This window comes from Bos mutus, chromosome 14 (genome assembly GCF_027580195.1).
Source record: "Bos mutus isolate GX-2022 chromosome 14, NWIPB_WYAK_1.1, whole genome shotgun sequence".
Classification (NCBI taxonomy): domain Eukaryota; kingdom Metazoa; phylum Chordata; class Mammalia; order Artiodactyla; family Bovidae; genus Bos; species Bos mutus.
Window position 1 is genome coordinate 50,837,794 of NC_091630.1, and position 26,690 is coordinate 50,864,483.

The 26,690-nt window shown below is 35.3% G+C and overlaps 1 protein-coding gene across 7 annotated transcripts in view; it reads right to left on the bottom strand.

The window, feature by feature from the left end:
• CSPP1 (centrosome and spindle pole associated protein 1) overlaps positions 1 to 26,690 on the bottom strand; it is a 110,425-nt gene that overhangs the window by 32,018 nt on the left and 51,717 nt on the right. For all 7 annotated transcript variants that reach the window (XM_070382307.1, XM_070382306.1, XM_070382302.1 and 4 more), the window contains 7 exons: positions 24,760 to 24,881; positions 24,312 to 24,396; positions 16,531 to 16,660; positions 14,569 to 14,716; positions 9,962 to 10,114; positions 6,580 to 6,692; positions 231 to 380 (listed from right to left, as the gene is read on the bottom strand). In XM_070382307.1, coding sequence (XP_070238408.1) covers positions 231 to 380; positions 6,580 to 6,692; positions 9,962 to 10,114; positions 14,569 to 14,716; positions 16,531 to 16,660; positions 24,312 to 24,396; positions 24,760 to 24,881 — 901 coding nt within the window. The remainder of the gene's footprint in view (positions 1 to 230; positions 381 to 6,579; positions 6,693 to 9,961; positions 10,115 to 14,568; positions 14,717 to 16,530; positions 16,661 to 24,311; positions 24,397 to 24,759; positions 24,882 to 26,690) is intronic.

The following is a 26,690-nucleotide window of genomic DNA, read 5'->3' on the forward strand; positions in this document are numbered from 1 at the left end:
CTAGTCAGTCTAAACTATTTTTTGGCTATAAAAAAAGTCATCATTTATCTCTTTTCTTAATTTAGTTATTTCATTTTTATAAAATAACATCTAACAAATGCATAATGATCTGCTATTTTCTAAATGTACTCCAAGACTGTTCTCCTTTGTGAGTAACAGGTATCTTTTCAAGTCAAAGTAAGGAGTTCACTCTCAGACTAAGCAGAAAAAGAGAGTAGGAAAAAACACACCTCCTCCTCTTTCTCCCTTTTCTTTTCCTGCTCCTCTTCATACTCTTGCTGGATTCGAGCTCTCTGTTCTGCAAGCCGTTTTTCTTCTTTTTCTTCAGCAATTCTTAATCTCTCTCGCTCTGCTTCTTCTCTTTGCTTCTTTTCCTCAATCTAAAGAATTAAATCTAGTTACTACTTTGTGAAACTACTGAAAAGTTAGAATACCACTTAATTTACCCTTTTATCCTATGAATTCAACCTTTATATCCTGCTTTTGTAAGTAAAAGTAAGTTCCTAAATTTTTCAGTTTCCTGTATTGTACTAGAGAGGCCCCATGATATAATGATAAGAGCTCCAAGTAAAATTCCAGCTCCCACAGACCTTATGAAACTTTCTGGTTCAGTTTTGTCATTTGGTAAAAAGAGTTACTAATGTCTATATCTCCAAGTACTGCTCAAAGATTGAAATGAAAATATGTATGTAAAAAACATAAAAGTTCCTATGTAGAAGGCCCAATACTTAGTAATTAATGATTATGTTATTCTATAATGACTACTACTACTATGTCTCAAAGTTCCTTGTGACTAGTATCCTGAAACAGCAGTGAAATGTTTTAGCAACCATTTTTAAGTAGAAATCTCTTCCCTAGAATAGCCTTTATTTCCTTTCTAATGACAAGATGTAAGGTATATGAAGATGTCAGCTACAAGGATTCATAATTAAGTTTTGTTTGAATGCCACCTGAAACCTGCAGTGCTGAGTATTCTAGGTGAATACTACAAGGCAAAGTCTAAGATGTGACAGGAAGAAGACTCTGAGAGATAGTCTACATCCTGCATGAATGAGACAGAAGAATGACAGCATGGGACCTGAGGATTCATGATGCTGGTTTAAGGATATCAATAAATTTTTATCCCTCTTAAGTATGGACTGATCATGACTATTCACAATATTTTAAGAGTTCTTGTCTGCATTTCCTCTAGTCTCAAGGTTACTATATTTAGTGCTGTCAAACTTTTGAGCTATAAGAACTGCAGTCTTCTTACCTATGCCACAACTTTACATGCTAGGGCTTTTTCCAACATTTATCACAAACCTTTTAAATATGTACAGTCCTAATATTTAGGACTAAGTGGTGTGTACATACACACCACTTAGTCCTAAATCACCTCCTCAATTACAATAGCCCTAAAGAAAACATCATTCATGAACCATACAATAAAACCACACACTGAACACTCAGTTCCCTTTCTCTCCTCCATGAAAAAAAATAATCACAATCACCAGGTCACTTCACCATTAATGGGTCACAATCATAAATGATCTCACACCTAATGAATCCACAGAAATATCAATCCAACAAAAGTGCCACACAGCTCTTCAACAGAAAGAGAAAAGTTATTGCTCAGGTCAGTGGTTTGCAAACCATATAATACAAAAGTAGTTCAATGGTCCTGCAAATAGTTTATTAAACTTGCTAATTATTTTTAAAGTTGCAGTTTAAAATGACATCTAAACACTCACATGTATTAATCACCAAATTTGAAGCACATGAAGACTTCTGCTGCACTAAAACTAATAATGGTATAACTTTTTTAGGGTTAAAACCTATTTATGCAGACATGGAGCTAAGGCTTCCTTTGAATCTTTATGCACAGATCTGAACATTTTACAACATTTCTTTTAACACTTAAGTTTAGGGATTCTTTTTGTCTGACACTATATTGTTGATATTAATAAATACCATTTAGCTATTTTACATTTTCTTGGAGCTCTGGAATAGATTTTGTTTGGAGGGAAAGCAGGAGATTTTAACAGACTCCTAAAAGAAAAATACATAAACCACCATTTTATAGGCTAGGAGAACTGAAGATTGCGCTTATTCTGAAACTAGTAAGTCAAAGTTTCCCACAATACTACTAGTTTTTTGCCAGAACAAAGACACTGGAGAGTGTGGAATCTCTAGGTATGACACTTAAAGTTAGGACACTTGGGGTCAACGTGCTAGTTCTGCCACCACAGGTGAGCCTCAGCCTTTTATTGGTCTTAAAATAAAAATAGTAATACCTTCCTCAGAGAGTTGTGAGGTTTAATAAGAAAATATATTTAAACCTACCTTACAAACAATAAAAGACTACAAAATGACAAGATTTCTTTATTTTTCCCTAAATTCTACCCTCAGTTCAGTCAGACACATCCAACTCTTTGTGACCCCAAGGACTGCAGCAAGCCAGGCTTCCCTGTCTATCACCAATTCCTGGAGCTTGCTTAAATTCATGTCCATCGAGTTGGTGATGCCAGCCAACTATCTCACTCTCTATCATCCCCTTCTCTTCCTGCCTTCAATCTTTCCCAGCATCAGGGTCTTTTCCAATGAATCAGTTCTTCCCATCAGGCAGCCAAAGTATTGGAGCTTCAATTTCAGCATCAGTCCTTCCAATGAATATACAGGATTGATCTCCTTTAGGATGGACTGGTTGAATCTGCTTGCAGTCCAAGGTACTCTCAAGAGTTGTCTCCAACACCAGAGTTTAAAAGCATCAATTCTTCAGTGCTGAGCTTTCTTTATGGTTCCACTCTCACATCTATACATGGCAACTGGGAAAACCATAGCTTTGACTAGATGGACTTCTGTTGGCAAAGTAATGTCTCTGCTTTTTAATATGCTGTCTAGGCTGGTCATAACTTTCCTTCCAAGGAGTAAGTGTCTTTTAATTTCATGGCTGCAATCACCATCTGCAGTGATTTTGGAGTCCAAAAAAATAAAGTCTGACACTGTTTCCACTGTTCACCCATCTATTTGCCATGAAGTGATGCCATGATCTTCATTTTCTGAATGTTGAGCTTTAAGCCAACTTTTCACTCTCCTCTTTCACTTTCATCAAGAGGCTCTTTAGTTCCTCTTCACTTTCTGCCATAAGGGTGGTGTCATCTGCATATCTGAGGTTACTGATATTTCTCCCGGCAATCTTGATTCCAGCTTGTGCTTCCTCCAGCCCAGCGTTTCTCATGATGTACTCTGTATATAAGTTAAATAAAGCAAGGTGACAATATATAGCCTTGATGGACTCCTTTTCCTATTTGGAACCAGTCTGTTGTTCCATGTCTAGTTCTAACTGTTGCTTCCTGACCTGCATATAGGTTTCTCAAGAGGCAGTTCAGGTGGTCTGATATTTCCTCCCATCTCTCTCAGAATTTTCCACAGTTTACTGTGATCCACACAGTCAAAGGCTTTGGTACAGTCAATAAGGGAGAAACAGATGTTTTTTTGGAACTCTCTTGCTTTTTCAATGATCCAGCGGATGTTGGCAATTTGATCTCTGGTTCCTCTATCTTCTAAAACCAGCTTGAACATCAGCAAGTTCACAGTTCACATATTGCTGAAGCCTGGCTTGGAGAATTTTAAGCATTACTTTACTAGCATGTGAGATGAGTGCAATTGTGCAGCAGTTTCAGTATTCTTTGGCATTGCCTTTCTTTGGGATTGGAATGAAAACCGACCTTTTCCAGTCCTGTGGCCACTGCTGAGTTTTCCAAATTTGCTGGCATATTGAGTGCAGCACTTTCACAGCATCATCTTTTATGATTTGAAATAGCTCAACTGGAATTTCATCACCTCCACTAGCTTTGTTCCTAGTGATGCTTCCTAAGGCCCACTTGACTTTACATTCCAGGATGTCTGGCTCTAGGTGAGTGATCACACCGTCATGATTATCTGGGTCGTGAAGATCTTTTTTGTACTGTTCTGTGTATTCTTGCCACCTCTTCTTAATATCTTCTGCTTCTGTTTGGTCCATACCCTTTCTGTCCTTTATTGAGCCCATCTTTGCATAAAATGTTCCCTTGGTATCTCTAATTTTCTTGAAGAGATCTCTAGTCTTCCCATTCTATTGTTTTCCTCTATTTCTTTGCATTGATCTGAGGAAGGCTTTCTTATCTCTCCTTGCTATTCTTTGGAACTCTGCATTCAAATGGGTATGTCTTTCCTCTTCTCCTTTGCTTTTCGCTTCTTTTCACAGCTATTTGTAAGGTCTCCTCAGACAGCCATTCTCTTTTTTGCATTTCTTTTTCTTGGAGATGGTCTTGATCCTTGTCTCCTGTACAATGTCACGAACCTCTGTCCATAGTTCATCAGGTACTCTGTCTATCAGATCTAGTCCCTTAACTCTATTTCTCACTTCTACTGTATAGTCATAAGGGATTTGATTGGGTCATACCTGAATGGTCTAGTGGTTTTCTTCACTTTCTTCAACTTCAGTCTGAATTTGGCAATAAGGAGTTCGTGATCTGAGCCACAGTCAGCTCCTGGTCTTATTTTTGCTGAGTGTATAGAGCTTCTCCATCTTTGGCTGCAAAGAATATAATCAATCTGATTTTGTTGTTGACCATCTGGTGATGTCCATGTGTAGAGTCTTCTCTTGTGTTGCTGGAAGATGTGTAGAGTCTTCTCTTGTGTTGTTGGAAGAGGGTGTTTGCTATGACCAGTGTGTTCTCTTGACAGAACTCTATTAGCCTTTGCCCTGCTTCATTCTATACTCCAAGGCCAAATTTGCCTGTTACTCCAGCTGTTTCTTGACTTTCTACTTTTGCATTCCAATCCCCTATAATAAAAAGGACATCTTTTGGGGATGTTAGTTCTAGAAAGTCTTGTAGGTCTTCATAGAACTGTTCAACTTCAGCTTCTTCAGCATTACTGATCGGGGCATAGACTTGGATTACTGTGATATTGAATGGTTTGCCTTGGAAACAAACAGAGATCATTCTGTTGTTTCTGAGATTGCATCTCAGTACTGCATTTTGGACTCTTTTGTTGACCATAATGGCTACTCCATTTCTTCTAAGAGATTCATGCCCACAGTAGTAGATATAATGGTCATCTGAGTTAAATTCATCCATTCCAGTCCACCTTAGTTCACTGATTCCTAGAATGTCGATGTTCACTCTTGTCATCTCCTTTTTGACCACTTCCAATTTGCCTTGATTAATGGACCTAACACTCCAGGTTCCTATGCAATATTGGTCTTTACAGAATCGAACCTTGCTTCTATCACCAGTCCCATCCACAACTGGGTGTTGTTTTTGCTTTGGCTCCATCCCTTCATTCTTTCTGGAGTTATTTCTCCACTGATCTCCAGTAGCATATTGGGCACCTACTGACCTGCGGACTTCATCTTTCAGTGTCTTATCATTTTGCCTTTTCATACTGTTCATGGGGTTCTCAAGGCAAGAATAATGAAGTGGTTTGCCATTCTCTTCTCCAGTGGACCACATTCTGTCAGACCTCTCCACCATGACCCGTCTGTCTTGGGTGGCCCCACACAGTATGGCTTAGTTTCACTGAGTTAGACAAGGCTGTGGTCCATGTGATCAGATTGGCTAGTTGTCTGTGACCCATGCTTCCAGTACTTTAAATCCACCCAAAATACTTCAACAGTATTGCCAGATCAATTATCCTTAAGACCACATCCATTATGTCACTGCCTTATTTAAGAGTCCATAATAATTAGGATCAGAAAGATGGCATATTTGAGTAGACTCTCTTTAAGAAGAATTTAAGAGGCTGGGGTCAGACTGGATAGCCTTAAGTGTCAGACTAAGGAATATGGACATTTTATTTAGAAAAGCTATTGACAGATTTTAAATAAAGAGAAATTATATCAAAGGAGGATTAACCTGGCCAAAGGATTAATCTGACACTGGGTTGTAAGTGTGGGTATGGAAGGGAGGATGGTAAAAAGAGAAAATATTGTGAGCCCACTATGGGCAGGTACCTCATTCACCTCAGGCTCCATCCCAAGGGTGGACACAGTATGAGAGTTCAATAAACCCATTTGCTTAATAAACACCTGATGCTCAAGTGTCTTCCTCTGGGCATTTCTAGTGTTTTAAATGCAATTTGCTTACACACATAAATGAAGCAAATAAATACAAAATGTGAGAGTATTTTTAATATTTACTTACAAACTAAACAACTGAGTCAAGAATATAAAGTCATTTAGAAAAAAACTATTTCTATTAACACATAAACATCTAGAAAGATTCATTTTATGCCTGATAGGTGAACATTTTAAGAGTTTCAGTTTTAGAAATTCCAGCACTCTCTAACAATTAATGATTTAACAAAATTTTAAAAAGATTAAGTCAACTGGTATACCTGACATGTCTCCTTATTCCTTTTTCATATATAAGTAAAACATTATAATAATATAAATAATATAATTTCTATCTAATATGAATTAGATATTTTAGATAACTGCATGGCATTTTAGAATTTATTCTAAATTTAAGATTTTATCTTGTGGATAAAATCTTTGCAAGTTTATTAAAACTTTTATGAAACTTTGAAACCATGATCAAATAAGCATTTCACCTGAAAACGAAGAAAATTCTTGTATAATTCCTGCTGTTTAATCTGAAGTTCAGTTGGAGGCTCACTAAAAATATTTCCCCGAGCAAAAGGAGAGCTCTGTGATTGCATATGACCTTGAAAAGGAAATTTTGCAAAAACATACCATTAGCCAGTGCATAGAAAACATAAAGGTTAAAGAAGAAAGACTTTGCTAAATAAATTCAAATTTTGAAAAAAGGCACTAAATATGGAAGCCCAAAGGCTAAACTCGGAAGACGACCAAGATTAGAATCTAAAGACCAGATGAAAAGAGAGGGAAAAAATGGTGAAACTAAAAAAATTAATACACAGTTGAAAAATCATAATATAGCTATATCTGAAAGTCATCAAGGAAACATAAAAGTTAGTAACCTAAGCAACTCTCACTGCAGCAAAGGCTTTAAAATAAAATTTATAAAGCACACATTTAAGTTCTTATGTACGATGTAAATATCCTTTTCTTAAGAATACTGCTTAAGTACACATTAAAATGTATTATGTATACACATATAAAAAATTTCTAAAATTGCTTTTAAAAAATCAGTGGATTCCTATCCATGGTTTAAAACACAAATTAGAAAATTAGCTCTAAAAACATTTTTAATTTTTACAAAATTAAAATGACTTTTAATCACTGCAATACTTTTTACTTAAAAATTGTATCAGATTAATGATATAAATTTGAAGATTAAAAATATGCTATATATATGTTATTTATAAATAGTATTAAACATTCTGGGAAAGGAAAAATATTATTTTATAAAAGCAGCCTGGAAAATAAGTATGCCCCAGCAGTCTTTTGAATGCAGAAAAAAATTGTATGCAAATTTAAGGCTCACATAACTTTTTATATCATTTTATATTTATATAAAAATACATCATTTTTTAGTTTCCTTATACCATCAATCTAAAGCATTTATTTCTCTCACTCATATAGTGGTTGTAAGCCAATTGCTCTGCAGTTGAGCTGTCATTTGGGTCTCTTTTCCTTTGTATTTAAATTTACTAATGCTTACTTGAATAGATCAGCAGAAAGGCAAATCAATACCTAAACATTAAAAGCTTAGGTTATCGTGGAAAGGCTGATCAGAAAAACAAAACTTAGTAGTTTGTTTCACATTGAGATCTGTCAAATTCTAAACCTTTGAGGCAATTAGAGAAGAAATATTGTTAGAGACAGGCAAGATAAGTTCCTTTAAACATAAAAACATTATAAAAACAAAACCAAAGGGAAAGACATGCTCTAAACAAAAATGAAAATGCATTCAAGCATAATAAGCAAAAAAATAAATTTAATCCAAATTAGTATGAACTTTTTAAACATGATTTTTCACCCAAAAACCATGAAGTAAAAGAAAAACAACAAACATTAAGAAGAGCTTTTAAAACAGGCCTAATGAAGACAAAATATTAGAGGATAGTGAATCTCAAGTATATATTAAGATATTCAACTTCCAGGCATATTTGAGCTCCCTTAAGGCCTTTAAAATACTACGTGTCACATATGTATATTTTATGTGTGAACACATGTATATAAATACACACATACAAATACATAAACTCATATACATATATGATGGCATAGCAACAAATTAAGTGACTCTCAATAGTTTTTTTGCATTCAGAAAGTCTATTTTAGGTTAATTTTTAGGAAATGAAAGTTAATTTAGGGAATTTCAATGCACAAAAAAGGGGAATTTAAACATTTTATGATTTCTTAAACTAGAGCATCCTGACCACATCCTGGCCACAAATTAGCACCAAAACCCTGGTGTTAGACACAATAAAAATAGATAACAAATTCTGCTGTGCATATTCAGTCATCAAGGTTGTGCTCTTTTTTGGGAAAGAATCATGGAAACTTTCTATTTTTCCTGTGTTTTTGCTTAGTAAGCAAAGCTAGATGCCTGACGTGTTATTACTATGACAGAGAAAATTCTAAGCTAAGAGGGAACTATGTACAAACAATACAGGGGGTGGAAGAGAGGAGTAGAGCAGGGGTCTGTACCACTGATCTCAATACAGACTGCTCCAGAAGCAGCAGCCAATGAAGAGAAAAATAATGGTAATCAGAAAGAAGCAAAAATTCTCTAAAATAAAATGAAAAGATGTTTTGATGTACGAAGAAATAAAATAAGTTTACTTTGACTTCTGGTCACATTCCCCATTTATTTACAGTAAACACTCTGTACTTTCTCAAAAATTTTAATTTTAGACAAGAACACTGTATTAAAAAGTCCTTTCAAAATATCCCTGACTGATCATACACTCTTTTAAAAATTTTTTTTACATGTTTAATACATATGACTTATTGGCCAAACAGATAGACTAAATGGTAAGCTCTGATTTGAATTACTAGCCTTGCATCTCTCAAACCTTTGATAGTAGCACTAATTTCTGCAGCCTTTTGGAATACTTCAAGAGATGTACTGTAGGTTGTTTCCATGGACAGCCTGTATCACTATTTAAACTCTAATTATAAGAAAATATTTTCCTACTTTGATCCACAGTAGATTTTTACACAGTGAATCTAGTTTTGATTTTTGAACTACTAAAAAGTAGAATTTTTGATGAAATTATTAATTTGGCTCTCACTCTGAGTCCTAATAATTCAATTTGCTGTAAATAAATGGTTATTTTTATAGGCATCAAAATACAGTATAAGGTAGTATATTCTTTAAACTTCACTTGAATTCTAAATATGTAACATATTTTCACATATACTTGATAAAGAAAGATGATTACAAATTTTCCTGGCAAGTCATAAAGATACTGAATAATCTTTAATTTACAGAATCTTTAAAGGACCCTGTTTAATACCAAACCAAAGGTATATGCTTATGAAAGGGAGATGTGACCAGAAGTCAAAGTAAATTATTTACTTCTTTGTACACTGTGGCTTATAAGGGAGCGCAAATGTTTATAAAACAAAAAATGAATTTTACTGTATAATTTATCATATACAACATCTGGTATGTTCTCACTAATTTAAACTAATTCTTATGGGTGTAAGAACCAAACTCTGTATGGGTAAAAAAAAAAAAAAGAAGAAAACTATTTAAGAAATCTCCTTCCCACTAGCAAAATAAAGCTGTTAGCAGCACCTAAAGTATATATAAGAACTAATAAAGCTGAGAAGAAATACAGAGTATAATATTAAGGAGCAAAATGTATCTCTCTATTCATTTTTTCAAAATACCTATATAGAAAAGTTATTGTAAATAGCATAAATAATGTGTTATGCTTTCTGACTCAGAATAACCAAATTCTCAAAATCTTAATAAGAACTTTGTTGGAGAACAGAAGAGAAATGCTACTGAACAACTTTAGAAACGTAAAAAAATATATATATATGATTAAAAACCTGAGTTTTTATTTGCAGCATCTTCTTGGTTCTCAGCATTTGAAGTGGCTAAATTTTGGTCTAGAGATACAACAGCCCTTTTATCTTCATATGCTCTTGCATCTGGGTTATGGTAGGCATCTATATTTTGTCTGTGCATCCTATTCAAATCAGCTGAGAGGGAAAAAATAAGCCATTTATTTCAATAAACACATTCCTATAATTAATATGCTTAATAGAAATGAAGAGAACCAACAGGACCAGAGCTGGAATACTTAAATGGTCATCTTGGTACCCTGAAAACAGAAACAAGATTATCAAAACTTGTAAGAAATTTTTCAAAAATAATGTTACAAAATAAAGTCAAAATTAGTAGAGAACTTAAAGAGTGTATACATTTTTGACAATCCATAAAAACCATATTTATATGTACCTTACCTCAGAACTTTTGACTATCTAAATATAGAACAAATAGTAGCAATTCAAAACAAGTCACAGTGACATTTACCCAACATCATTAGTATTCCTAATGAAAAAATATCATGTGGAGTTTTAAAACATATTCATAAATTTTTTTTATATAAACATTCCTTAAAAGATGGAGCTCTAGTCCCTTCCTCTAGAGTGTGGATTACTTCTTATGACAAGGATTCTGCATAGTGAAGTCACTTGGTCGTCCCCGACTCTTTACGACCCCATGGACAGTAACCTACCAGGCTCCATGGTCCATGGGATTTTCCAGGCAAGAATACTGTAGTGGGCTGCCATTTCCTTCTCCAGGGGATCTTCCCAACCCAGGGATCAAACCCGGGTCTCCTGCATTGCAGACAGACGCTTTACCGTCTGAGCCATTAGGGAAGCCCAGGATTCTGCATAATGATGGTATAAAACTTTCAAGGCTACTTCATAAAAGACATTATGTTTCCATCTTGCTAGATCTATTGGTTCACTCACTTCGAAGAAAGCCAGCTACCATTCCATAATGAACACTCTAAGGAGCTCTAAGGGAAAGCCCACATGGCAAGGAACTGGGGCCTCCTGAGTCATGTGAGGGAGCCATAGAGAAAACAGATTCTCCAGTCCCAATCAAGCCTTTGAATTACTTATAGCCCTGACTGACACATTAAAAGGGTCAATTGTATCATATGCAAATTGTCTCTCAATAAATCACATAAAAACAAACATAAATCTAACTGGGGCATATATAATACATAAAAAATATATAAATACCTAATCAAATATACATGAAACAATCTTGCTATTAATCAATTAGAACTATGAGATACTTTTGTTATCTTTCAAACTGGTTAAGTATTTTTAATTTTTTTTTTACTTTTTCTCTTAGTGTACAATTTTTAAAAATTTTAATACACAGTCAAGTAACATCACCATAATCAGGAATCAGAACAGTCCCATCACCCCCCAAAATTCCATCATAGTTATTCCCTGTCCTCAGCCATAATCTTGGTACCAGTGATTTGTTCTCCATTTCTGCTGCTGCTGCTGCTAAGTCGCTTCAGTCATGTCCGACTCTGTGCGACCCCATAGACGGCAGCCCACCAGGCTCCCCCGTCCCTGGGATTCTCCAGGCAAGAACACTGGAGTGGGTTGCCATTTCCTTCTCCAGTGCATGAAACTGAAAAGTGAAAGTGAAGTCGCTCAGTCGTGTCTGACTCTTAGCGACCCCATGGACTGCAGCCTATCAGGCTCCTCGTATTTTGAGAATATATGTGTATGTAAAAGGGCTTCTTTCCCTTAGGTCTTCTCTTTGAAGCCTCCCAAATTGTTCTGCTCATTCTTTTTTTTAACTGCTAAGTAGCATCCCATCATATGAATGTACCACAGTTTATCCATTCACTCACTGTAGAATATACTCGGTTTTTTCTTTATGGGAACTTTAAAAAAACTGAGAAAGGAAACAGATGTTAAATGTATTACAAATAATCAAAATGAGAGGTACTTACTCTCAAAGGGTTGATGCTATGTTAAAATTGTATGGGTAACAGATTTTGATATTTTATTAATAACTACCTTACAAAGAGATCTTTCTCAGAGAGCTAAGAATATGGTGAACATCCAATTTCTTTAATTTCTTTGTAATAAAAGATGAAAGATGAAACAGGAGTAATTAGAAAAGCCAGCAGCTGAATTAAAGTCATCCAACATAATCCCTGTTATATGGTCTTGGCCATCTAATGGAGTAAAAGAAAACACTGGTTTTTACTACATATTGGGAATATAATAGGAAAATTAGGTTCCCTCTCCTTCTCTCAAATGTAACAGCTAAATACAAAACAAACATATTCTTCAAGTTTACTTGCTTTGAAAATACCATTAAAAAACAGTTCCACTGCATTTGATAAAATAGCACACCTTTTTTACTTCATGGCATAACTGAAGCATTAAATAAGCAAACTAAACATTACCATTAAAAATAAAAATCTCAGAAAGGTTTGCTCCATTCCTGTTAGGTCAAGCAATTCTAAAATAATATTTTATAATTCAATAACAAACACTTAACCTACTCACTTCCACCAATTAAACACATATAGGACATTATAATTATATTCTCTGAACTGGAAATAATTTTTGAGGCAAGCTGGAAACTTCTAGGAAATTATTCCAGTGTTTCCCAAAGTTTCTGTTACATAAGCACTTCCTTCATGGTAACTATTATGCTTCTATCAATTCATAATTTAAATTTATTATAGCAAAGACTGGGTAGATGCTTATCAATTTTATGTCCTCCGCCTGGGTATAAAGAAACCCTTCTAGCCTCCCAAGAAGTTACTTTAGAACCTTATAAATAGGTTTGAACAATTGAACAAAGACAAAAGTGATACTTCTCCACCTTTAGGTCAGGCCCCATCAAAATTCTCAACTTGTTCTCCCATCCTCTGGACCATGTCTATGCAGCTAGAAATTAAAGACTCCAAAATGGTACGAGTGACACACTGGAAGAGGCAGATTCCCAAGTCAACTTTTGGAGAACCACTCAAATAGCATCAAATGCAGTTTAAGTGAGAAGTAATTTACACTGCCTTAAGCCTCTGAGAAACGGGAGTTCTTTGTTAGACCACTTTTCGTTTAAATACCTTTACTTTCAAAGGAAATGTTGCAGTACCACCCATAAATGGAAAACCAGTAATATATATTTTATTCCAGTAATATATAATTTTAAATATATGTTTAATGGATCACCTAAAATCATCTTATTAAATATGATCACCTAAATCATATTTAATGGATCACCTAAATTAAATTTATATATTAAATTAAATATATATTTAATGGATCACCTAAAATCATCTTATTTATAAACAGAATAAGAGTTCTAATCTTCAAAATTGTGAAGAAAGTATGAGATGAATATAGGAAAGGAATAAATCTATCGGGAAAGAAAAGAGTTTCCTCATTAATCTAAGTGGGCCTCTAATACATCTTTTTTAAAAAGCCATCTTTAACAGAGAATCAAAGACATAGCCATTAAGAACTCTAGTAATTCAACCCCCAATATCTTCTGACTGCATCACTCAGTTATCCCTACAACAAAGCATAAACCTGAAGAACATCAAATTTACTTTGTATCACTCTAATGGGTTTTCTAATTATTCGTTTCCCATTTCTAATTAAATGATTTTTAAAAATCCATTATCTTTCTCTGCTTTTATTCTAAGCTAATTGAAGACCATCCCAACATATATAACAAGTTGCAAAAACTCTCTTTTCAAAGTGCCCGTTGTGTGATTTCTAGATTAAACATTTTTAAGAATACATGATTGAAAGATAAATCAATATAATTCTGCAATCTGCCAAACATTTCTGAGCCCAGGTTTTTGTCAAGAGCCCCTGCATTGTGCGGGTATATGGCATATAAGAATTAAACATAACATTCCACAACTGAGCTCAACTGGTGGCTCAGAGGTTAAAGTGTCTGCCTGCAATGCGGGAGACCTGGGTTCAATCCCTGGGTTGGGAAGATCCCCTGGAGAAGGAAATGGCAACCCACTCCAGTATTCTTGCCTGGAGAATCCCATGGACAGAGAAGCCTGGTGGGCTACAGTCTACGGGGTTGCAGAGAGTCGGACACGACTGAGTGACTTAACTTTCACTTTTTCCACAACTACATCAGATCACTTAAGACACCTTATTAGTTTAAAAATATTGCAGTAAGGATTTTATTATTTTTACTAGAAAACTTAAAAAAATTCAAACTACTAGTTTGGGTAAAAACTTGCTAACTAACATAAACTTTTCTCTGCAATCGAGTTATTATCATTAGAGGGTGAAAATTTTGTAATAATAATAAATGAAGAAAGGCTTTTTAACATGCTATCATGTTTACTATCAAAATACCTCTTCTGCATCAAGCTGTATAAAAAGAGACCTTTCCTTACAGACTATGATTCCCACTTCTTTCTACTCCCCATTTTTTTAAAAGTTAAACTTAGATTCTTTTAAAAACAACAAATCAGAGACTTCCCTAGTTGTTCAGTGGCTAGGACTCTGTGCTCCCACTGCAGGGGGCCAGGTTCAACCCCCGATCAGTGTACTGGATCCCACATGCTGCAACTAAGACCTGATGCAGCCAAATAAATATTTTTTAAAAATCAATAGAAACAACATACTTATCAGATTTCCTTTGTCATCTCTCAGAGGAGCACCACCTCCACCTTTCCCCCAGGGGTTGTAACTTCTCATTTCAGCTTCTAATTTGGCTTCATATACTTCTTTTTCTTCACGTTCTTTCTTTCTTCTTTCTTGTCTTTCTTGAATCTTAACAACATTAAGAAACATTTGTAATAAATGCTAACTGCTAACAAGTATTCTGATACAAAAAATTAGTTTTAAGATCATATTTTATTTTATTTTTCCTATTAGAAAATTAGACTTTTTCCCAGTATACTTTACTATAAATTTAATATCACAAATATATGCAAAAACAATTAAAAACACTTTGGTAGCTGGAATACATAGCTGCTACTCCCTCACATCCTGTCACTTGGGCCCTTTCCAGCCACTGGTGCCACTTGGACTAAGGCAACTTCATCTTCCCAACTCCCAGAGCTATTCCCTTCCTAACCTCACCATTTTCATGGGCTCCAACAGACTCTCCCTACCTTCATTTTCTTCATCTACCCTTTCATGGTACCTGGCCAGCCACAAACTACTCCCCACACCTCTGAGACGTGGGCCAACTACTCCCTACGCATCACCAGACCTACTCTACCTTGGGCAAACTCCATTCCCAAAGTTCAAAGGTACTGAAGGTTCAAAGCTCTCTAGAGAATGCCAGGCTATTTAAGTACACTTTATGAAAGCACACAAAACGGTCTTATCATCATCAAGTGTAAGCACAGGGTTGGTCTTTAAAGACATATAAATAGGCAATGAATAAAGACCTACATTTTGGAAAGTTATTTTTAAAATCATTACCAAATGCATAGCAAATTTAAGTAACTACTTCAGGAAGGTCAAGGAAGTCATCACATAAAAAATTCTAGGGTTAGGGATTCTGGTTCTGTCAGTGGTGTTTTTAATATGCTCATTTGAAAACAGATAAATACAGTCTCTTGTTTATAGATTCCTAACACAAAAAAATAATGTTGGTAATTCTGTAATTTTTAAAAAGCCCACTTTTCAAGGAGGTTGCCTAGTGTAGAAAACAGAACAAAAATCTGAGCTTTAGAAGAAATCCCAGTGGAATTTTGTAGAAGGGTACCTCAGGTGAATATATAAACCTAGAATTCCAGGGACCTCTCTGGAAAAGATATAACTATTCCCTCCCAAAATCCACACATTTGATACAGTTATTCCTAAGTAAACTCTCTCCAAATATTACAAACCACAATAGAATGTCATCTTCCTCCCTAAGTGTTCTGCCTCTGTTTTCCCTATCCTTAAGAGTTCATAGCTTTATCATCCTCTTACAAGACTCAGAATCATCTTAAAGCCCTGTTCTTTCCTCAGTCCCTAAATTTAAGTCCTATTAATGAAATCCAAGAAATGTCTCTTCCGATGTCCTGTCCATCTTCCCCACCTGGTGCAGGACCTTGTTACTTCCTGGCTGGACTACCTAATAGTTTTACTAAAAGGTTTCTCTGCCACATCTCTTTCCCAACCGTCCACATCACAACCAGATATCTTCCTAAAAGCCACATCTGCTCACATCAATTATATTTCTTTCACCCTTTGGCTTGAGATTTCCTCCCTTTGGCTGTCGATAGATAACAAGATGAAACTGAAAACCCCTTACTTGCTATCTTTCACAATCCAGTATAATCTAACACTCCAGCCCCTTCTCCTACATCAATTCCATTCCCTGAATACACCAGGAATTTCATATTTATTCACTGTATAACATGAAACTCAAAAGCCATCAACCACGTGAAGCCCTCCTAATAGCCAAGGCAATTACTCTCCCTATCCCATGCATTCCAGCCTGTCTATATCAAACTTTATCACATTTAATGATAAATAAATGGAATTCTTTCTCCTCAGCCACACTCTGAGTTTTAAAGGGCCACTGTACTAACACATAAGATGTTTAACATTACATGAATGAACAAATGAAAAAAATGAATGGATACCTGCTGCTGCAAAGCTTCCTGGTAAGACTGAAATGACTGTTTTGAAGGCTTTGGTTTATCTTCAAAAAACAATCCTGAATTTATTGCTCGATTACTTGTAATTTTCAGCTCATTCTGTCCAACTGTACTCCTACATCAAATACACAATTAATAATTTAAATCCTTTTATGACAAAACAAGAAGAAGATGCAATACTTCTTTGAAATAGCATGGCATATAAATACATTTAAAATAGAGAAATGGCAACCCACTTCAGTAATCTTGCCTGGGAAATCCCATGACAGAGGAGCCTAGTGGGCTACAGTCCATGGGGTCGCAAAGAGTCAGACATGATCAAGAGACTAACACACACACACAAAATAGAGAAATTATTTCTTTATAATTCAAAGAGAAATTTTTAAGTAAATGCCCCTTATCTCTGCTTTCAAAATTAATGGAACTTTCAAATTTACTGAATCTATTTCCTAATTTAGGTGGCAGTTACACGCAAGTAAAACATTCACATACAAATAAAAACACTTGTGATAATTCATCAAGCAATATACACATGACTTATGCACTTCTCTGAATGCAGTGGAAGTCCCTCAAATAATATCATAACTAATGATTTACTTAATAAGTTTACTCCAAAATAAAGTAATAACTTCCTAGCCATTTTAAGAATAAAACAAATAATTGTAGTAAAAAGTCTGACTATCTCAAATAAAATTTTTTTCACTGAGTCATAGATTTTATTAATGGCATTGATGGTATAAGACTAATAAAATCCCTAAAACCTTGCCCTGTTTATGGAGGCCTGGGATGGGAATTTTGTCAAAGGTGAGAGGTTCTAACTGTTGGGTAAAGTTACAGCAATGATTCCCTAGTAATTGAAGGCCCCTTCTACCCTTCCTTTTATTTTTTTTTCTTTTCCCCTGGTAATCCAGGGCTTGTACTTCTTAGAAATTATGTATACAGAACTCATCAAACTCAAAGCAAAAAGGCTCAGAGATCCATATCTATACACATCATGGTCAAAGAGAAGAACTGCAAAAGCAGCAAGAAAATAAAAACTCATCATATACAAGGGATCTTCAGTAAGATTAACAGCTCATCAGAAATGCTATAAAGGCCAGTAGGCAAGGAAACGACATATTCAGAGAGATGATGGGGGCAGGGGGAAGTCAACCAAGAAGTCTATATCCAGGAAAACTATGCCTCACAAGTAAAAGTGAAATTAGAACATTATTAAATAAAATTCAGAGAAGACATCACTAACAGACCTGTCTTATAAGAAATAGTAAATGATGCATTTCAGGTTGAAATAAAAAACACTTGACAGTAACCGGAGTAAACACAAAGGAATAAAGACTAGTTAACAGTAACTACATAGGTAAAGGTTAAAGATATTACTAATATACTTTTATTTGCAGCTATATTCTCTGATTTAAAAGACAACTACATAAAGGAAAGAAGGAACAGTTAAAAACTATTGATGAGCTTAAATATATAACAATATACTTTGTATGCAATAGGCGCATCAAGAAGGGAAGGAATGGCATTATACTGGAGAAAACATTTTACATATTATGGAAATTAAACCGGTGTTAATATGAACTCAGTTCTTTTAAATTAAAAACATAAATTTCAGTCTGCAAGGAAACCACAAAGAAAATGACAAATTATACTAAAAGAAGCAAGAGAATTAAAATGGAATGCTACATTTAACAGTAAAGAAAAAGCATTACTGGAACCAAAAAAGGAATCTTTTATATTGATAAGGGTCAACTTATCAGTAAGATATAACAATTATGAGCAGATGTACACATAGCTACAGAGATTCAAAACACAGTAAACAAAAACTGACACAACCGAAGAGAGAAATAAATCAAAAATAATAACTGGAGACTTCAATACACTACTTCTAATAACAAACAACTGCACAGGAGCTCAGTGCAGAAAATAAACAAAACTATAAACCAACTATATCTAAGTCACACTGATAGAACTATCCACCCAACAACAGGAAAATGCTAATTTTCTCAAGTGCATATGAAACATTCTACAGCACAGACCACATGTTATAAGCCTCAGTCTTAAAATAAACCTTAATAAATTAAAAAAAAATACAAAATATGTTCTCTAACTGCAATGCTGCTAAGTCACTTCAGTCATGTTTGACTCTGTGGGACCCCATAGACGGCAGCCCACCAGGCTCTTTTGTCCCTGGGATTCTCCAGGCAAGAATATTGGAGTGAGTTGCCATTTCCTTCTCCACCAACTGCAATGAAATTATATTAAAGCTCTATTAAAAATTTCCACAATCATATGGAAATTAAACAACACACTCCAAACTAACAAATGGATCAATGAACAAATCAAATTAAAAACTGAAAAATAATGAGATGAATGAAAACAAAAAGATAATGTATAAAATTTAAAGAAGAAGCTAAAACAATAAGAGGAAAATTTAGTTGTAATATATACATATTAAAAAACAAGACACTATATCAATAACCTAAGCTTCCACCTTCAAAAACTAGAAAATATACAAGCAAACTGAACCCAAAGGAAACAGAAAGAAGAAAACAAAAAGATGAAAGGAGAAATAATATGAAATGGAGACTAAAAGCACAACAGAGAAAATCAACTAGACCAAGAGCTGATTCACTAACAAGATCAACAAGATTGACAAATGTTTAGTCAAAATGTACAATAACAAGACTAAAATTATTGAAATAAAAAAATAAAATAAGAAACATTACTACTGACCTTATAAAAATAAAACAGATTGTAATACTATGAACAACATATGCCAACACATTAGATTATCTTGATGAAATGGGTAAATTTCTAGAAAGAAACAAACTACCAAAACTGGTGCAAGAAAAAAATTTTAAATATGAATTAACCAATGACAAGGGAAGAGATTAAATTAGTAATCAGGAAATTATCCATAAAGAAAAGATGAGGGTAAACTGGATTCCTGGTGAATTCTACCTAGCTGAAAAAATTAACAATGCTTCACACAACGCACTCTCCAAAGTAACAGAAAATGGAAGAGCACATCCAACTAATTCTATTAGGCCAGTATCATCCTGATACCAAAATCAGACAGACTTCAAAAGAAAACAAAAACCAAAGACCAGTATCACTCATGAATACATAGACAAAAGTCCTCAACAAAAAATTAATAAACTGAAAAGTCCAGCAAGATATGAAAAGGACTGTACTCGCTGACCATGTGAGATTTACCACAGGAACGCAAGTTGATTTAATATATCTGAATCTAATAAATATATCCCCACCATACTAACAGAATGAAGAACAAAAACCACAGGATATCTCAATAAACGCAGAAAAAGCATTTCACAAAATTCAATTTCCAACTCAGTAATATGTTGAAAGAACATACCAAATACCCCTTCCTGAATCAACAAAGAATACAAGGGGACTTCCTCAAGCTAATAAAAGCGATATGAAACATCTGCAACAAACATCATACTTAATGGTTAAAGACTGAATGCCTTAGATGCCAAGATAGTAAGATTATCTTGACAAAATGGGTAAATTTCTGCCTAACAGCAGAATAAAATGAAAATGCCCATTCTCATAATATCTATTCAACATTGCACTGGATGTTCTAGTCAGGGCAATTTAACAAGAAAAAAAAAAAAAAAAAAGCATTAGATGGAAAGGAAGTAACCTCTATTAACTGATGACATATTATATATACAGAAAAATGCTAAGAAACCCATCAAAAAAGGAGTCCATCAAGGCTGTATATTGTCACTGTGCTTATTTAACTTATATGCAGAGTACATCATGAGAAACGCTGGGCTGGATGAAGCACAGCTGGAATCAAGATTTCTGGGAGAAATATCAATAACCTCAGATATGCAGATGACACCATCCTTATGGCAGAAAGCAAAGAAGAACTAAAGAGCTGCTTGATGAAAGTGAAAGACGAGAGTGAAAAAGCTGGCTTAGACCTCAACATTCAGAAAATGAAGATCATGGCATCTGGTCCCATCACTTCATGGCAAATAGATGGGGAAATAATAGAAACTGTGAGAGACTTTATTTTCTTGGGTTCCAGTATCACTGGAGATGATGACTGCAGCCATGAAATTAAAAGACGTTTGCCCCTTGGAAGAAAAGTTATGACCAACCTAGACAGCATATTAAAAAGCACACACATTACTTTGCCAGCAAAGGTCCGTCTAGTCAAAGCTGTGGTTTTTCCAATAGTCCTGTATGGACGTGAGAGTTGGACTATAAAGAAAGCTGAGCACAGAAGAATTGATGCTTTTGAACTGTGGTGTTGAAGAAGACTCTTCAGAGTCCCCTGGACTGCAAGGAGATCCAACCGGTCCATCCTAAAGGAAATCAGTTCTGAATATTCACTGGAAGGACTTATGCTGAAGCTGAAACTCCAATACTTATTTGGCCACCAAATGCGAAGAACTGATGCATTTGAAAAGACACTGATGCTGGGAAAGATAGAAGGTGGGAGGAGGAGGGGATGACAGAGGATGAGATGGTTGGATGGCATCACTGACTCAATGGACATGAGTTTGAGTAGGCTCCGGGAGTTGGTGATGGACAGGGAGGCCTGGCGTGCTGCAGTCCATAGGGTCGCAAAGATTGGACACGACTGAGTGACTGAACTGAACACTAAATAGATTTACAGATTTTATATCCTCTCCATCAAAATCTCAAACTGAGCAGCTCATTCCAAGTAAGATTCACATGGAAATACAAAGGATCTAGAATAGTCAAAAAAGAATCTTGGAAAAGAAAAACAACTTTGAAGAACTCATACTTCTCAATTTCCTAACTTCCACAGAGCTATAATTATCAAGTGACACCAACACAAGGACAGACACACAGAACAATGGAAGAGAATAATCCCAGACAGAGACTCACAAAAACATGCCCAGCTTTTTTTGACAAAGGTATAAAACCCATTCCCAGGAAAAAGGATCTTGTCAACCAATGGTTCTGGGAGCTACTGCCACTCACATGGCAGGGAATGGGTACCCTGACCTAAATCTAACACCTTACCCAAAAAATAACTCAAAATGGATTATGAAGTTAAATGTAAAACTATAAAAACTTTCAGGAAAACAAAGAACTAAAGAGTTCTTTTGTTTTTTAAAAACAAAACGTAGAAAATCTTTTGGATCCAGGCTTAGGAAAACAAGTACCTAGATACTTGATACTGAAAACATGATCCACAGGAAAAAAGTTGATATATTGGACTTATTTAAAATTTACAAGTACCCTTCCAAAAGGATGAAAAGACAAACTTTAGACCGAGAGAAAATATTTGCAAACCACATATCTGACAAAGAACTAATATTTAGGATATACAAAGAACTCTTAAAAACTCAGTATTAAAAAAAAATGCTCCAATTGGAAAATGTGCAAAAGACATCAACAGAAAGTAAAAAAGTGAAAAGTGAAAGTCTGAGTTGCTCAGTCATGTCAAACTCTTTGCAACCCCATGGACTGTAGCCCACCAGGCTCCTCTGTCCATGGGATTCTCCAGGCAAGAATAGTAGAGTGCGTTGTCATTCCCTTCTCCAGGGGATCTTCCCAACCCAGGGATTGAACCTGGGTCTCCTACGTTGCAGGCAGATTCTTTACCATCTGAGCCATATCAACAGACGTTTCACCAAAGATTTACAGATGGTAAATAAACACATGAAAAGACGTTCAACATTATTAGGAAACTATATTAAAACCCCAATCACTATATATACACCTATCAGAATGGCCTAAACACAAGTCACATGCCAAATATTGGGGAAGATATGAAGAAACCAGGTTTTTGTTTGTTTTTTAAAAAAACAGGTTTTTAATACATTGCTGATACAAAAGGAAAATAGTACAGTCTCTCTGAAAAATGTCTGGCAGTTTTTTACAAAAGTAGGCTTGTAACTACCATACAACCCAACAAATACTCCTAGGCAATATCCTAAAGAAATAAAGACTGTGTTTACAAAAAAAAAAAAAAAAAAAAACCTGTACAAGAATGTGTACAGCAGCTCTATTCATAATAACTTCAGTTCAGCTCAGTTCAGTCGCTCAGTTGTGCCTGACTCTTTGCGACCCCATGAATTGCAGCACGCCAGGCCTCCCTGTCCATCACCAGCTCCCAGAGTTCACTCAAACTCACGTCCATTGAGTCGGTGATGCCATCCAGCCATCTCATCCTCTGTCGTCCCCTTCTCTTCCTGTCCCCAATCCCTCTCAGCATCAGAGTTTTTTCCAATGAGTCAACTCTTCGCATGAGGTGGCCAAAGTATTGGAGTTTCAGCCTTAGCATCAGTCCTTCCAAAGAACACCCAGGACTGATCTCCTTTAGAATGGACTGGTTGGATATCCTTGCAGTCCAAGGGCCTCTCAAGAGTCTTCTCCTTGAATTGATGTTCAAAAGCATCAATTCATAATAACTTATATGATCTTTAATAAGTGAATGGTTAAACTGTGGTACATCCCCACCAATGAATGCTACTAACAATTTAAAAAATGAACAATTTACACATGCAAAAACCCGGATGAATCTCCAGTTATGCTGACTCTAAAAAGTCAACCCCTAAAGGTTACATATTATAAAAATCCACTTATAAAACATGCTTGAAATATTACAGAAATAGAAAATAGATCAGTTATTGCCAGTGGCTAAGGAGAGAATTCGGGTAGGACAGAACTATGTCTGGCTATAAGAGGGCATCTTCAGGAATCCCTGCAATGATGGGAGTATATTTTGATTATATTCAGTGTTATGTATCTGAGTGATACTGAACACAGTTTTGCAAAATATTAGCAACTGAAATATTGAAAATGCTGAAAGAAACTAAAGGGTACACAAGATGTCTCTATATTGCTTATAATTTCACCATAGGAATCTATGCTTATCTCTACATAAAAAGGTCATTTTTTTAAAATGATGCTATAGTGTGTTCTGTATATATTTTTGTGATTTTATTTGTACATAAAATGGGTTCCTGAATACATATTTAGGTATATCTACCTCTGGATGAATGAGATTCTAGGTGATTTCAATTTTTTACACATTTGTACTCTTATCAATAAGACCCACAAATGACTTTTCTAATAAAAGAGAGGTTATTCTTAATTTTTTAAATGTGCTTTCTATGAAATATGAAACACTGACTTAAAAGCACTGCACATAACGTTGTTGTTATTCAGTCACTAAGTTGTGTCCGACTCTTTGCAACCCCATGAACTACAGCATGCCAGGCTTCCCTGTCCTTCACTACCTCTCACAGTTTCTTCAAATTCATGTCCATTGAGTGGGTGATGCCATTCAACCATTTCATCCTGTGTGGTCTCCTGCCCTCAATCTTTTCCAGCATTGTGCACTGGTTATGTAATAACTGGAAATTAAAATAAGTTATATCTGTTCTGATGGAGAAGGCAATGGCACCCCACTCCAGTACTCTTGCCTGGAAAATCCTATGGACGGAAGAGCCTGGTAGGCTGCAGTCCATGGGGTCGCTAAGAGTCAGACACGACTGAGCGACTTCACTTTCACTTTTCACTTTCATGCATTGGAGAAGGAAATGGCAACCCACTCCAGTGTTCTTGCCTGGAGAATCCCAGGGACGGGGGAGCCTGGTGGGCTGCCGTCTATGGGGTCGCACAGAGTCGGACACGACTGAAGTGACTTAGCGGCGTATCTGTTCTGAACAAAAAAGAGTGCACTGAATAATACAGGTTCAATGGAAGACAAATTAACCTTGAAACAAAGAATTATTTTAACTACTTACACAATAGGCTGTACTGGCTGGTGGGTGACAGGAGCTGTAACATAAGGAGCAGGAGCAGGCTGTACTCCCATCATCCCTGAACCATCTAAAAAGAAAACAAACACATTTATGTCTGAGTACTCACTTAATTACACTTTATCCCTAAAGGAAAAGTCACATACTGAAAATGCTACCTAAGGAAAAAAAAACATATTTCCTTCTGAGTTAAAAGTTAGCAAAGAATAATGCAAGAAAACATGAAATAGTTATTTCTTAAACCTAGATAAAAAGGAAATAACTATGAATTATAACTGAGTTTTAAAGTAGAGCATTTACTAAATCAATAAATATATAATATTGGAATTAAGTAAAGTTGTGCTTTTTCTCATTGATGTATTTTTGCTTGCACAGAAACCAATTTTCTTGACTGAACTGCTGTACAATAATGTTTACCCCACAGATAACTTACAATAAGCAAGACTAGGATCCAAAGTATTCCTGGCCCCATAGAAATAGTACGCGTCATCGTAAGGAGTTCGGTAGTTCGCAGCCAAAGGGGGCAGCATGGGAGGTGGAGGCAGAGGTGCAACTCTGTACCAACAGAAAATTGGGAAATTCTTCTCATATTTCATTGCAACTTTAAAAAAAAAAAAATCAAGATAGTATTCTTTTACAAAAATCTTACTGAAAATCTAATTGCTACTTTAGGAAAAGTCATCATCTTGCTTCAGTATCTTATCAAAAATTATAATTCAAAAAACAAAAAATATAAAATTTCAGAATTTAAGGTACCACAGTTACTCAGTGAGTATCTAATTTGTCACCATCTGCCAGTATTGAACAAACATGGTCTCTGTCCCTCAGAAATAATACAGACATAAAACAACCATTAAAGCAGTGTATAGCAAATGAAGCAGTTTCACAGGTGGCACTAATGGTAAAAAAAAAAAAAAAAACCTGCCTGCCAATGCAGGAGACATAATGAGACACAAGTCCAATCCCTGGGTTGGGAAGGTCCCCTGGAGGAAGGCCTGGGAACCGACTCCAGTATTCCTGCCTGGAGAATCTCATGGACAGAGAAGTCTGGTGGGCTACAGTCCAAGGGGTCGCAAAGATTTGGATACGATTGAAGCAATTTAGCACAGCACAGAGCAGATGAAGCAATACAAGGAGACATGGGGTGTTAAAAGAATAGGAACATTTAGATTTTATGGAGTAGGAACATTTAGATCACATAGAGAAGGAGAAGAAGTATCAGGATGTTTTCCAAGAAAGGCAATGCTTCAACCACGCTGCCAGAGTGAATCACAGAGGAGGAGGAAACAAGAAGAAGAAAAGGCAGAGGTACAGAATGGCATTACAAGTGGTTCCATGTAACTGAGAGAAAGGTGTATTTTTTTTTTAAACTCTAAAAATGTATTGTTCTTTCAAAGGAATTAAACTATAATGTGAAAAAGAAACTACTTAAATATCAACAGTAAATTTTTGACTTAATTTTCAGCACTTCATAAAGTTAAAACTTCTGAAAATGTCTACATCAGCACTTCATTAATGATTAAGAAGTACCTCTGTATTTCCACCAAGGCAATATTTTCCATTTGTTAAAAGGTAAAAAGCAGATTCCTTTAGATGAACAGAAAGACAAAGGAGGCATCCTAGAATGTCTTCACATTTGAGTGTGTATCTTAGGTTCCCCTTTGTATACTTCAAAATAATTCTAAAGAGCTGAGAAGGCATTAAAGTTCTCTTCAGTCATGAATACTCTTCACATTTACTAAGCATTTATGTGTCTAATCTTACTATCCTTACTCTGTAGATACATCAACAAAACAGCTGAAAAATTACTATAAAAGAAAACTTTCAGTATCATTAAAGCTTAAATTTTTAGAGATTTATACAAGATTTAATCCTCATAACAATCCTCTAACTGTAGATTTAAAAACATATACACACACTCACACACACATATGTATGTTACTATTCTACTTTTACAAGTGAGAAAACTGAAGTTCAATAAGTCTGGTTTGCCCAAACTCCAGGCAGTGAAGCAACCATTTTAATCCCTAAGTCAACGCTGATATCATCTAGCTTTTTGAGTTGGGAAGCCATCAGATGAAACGAACCAAACACCTGATAAGTACAGTAAACATGGTTAGACAATTTGTTAGCAGTAAATAAAAGATGATACCAAGTATTACTGAAGGAATGTATAGCCCAGAAAGTATCAATGTTAAAAAAGAAAACACCTGATTAAATGTAATCCGTCAATTAATACATTAGTAGTGAACAAAAAATAAGCAAAAATCCTGAGAGAAGAAAGTATAGACCAGAAAATACCAACATTAACAAGATTTTCTTTATGTTTAAATCCAATATAGTATGATGCCTTTTACCTGTGAC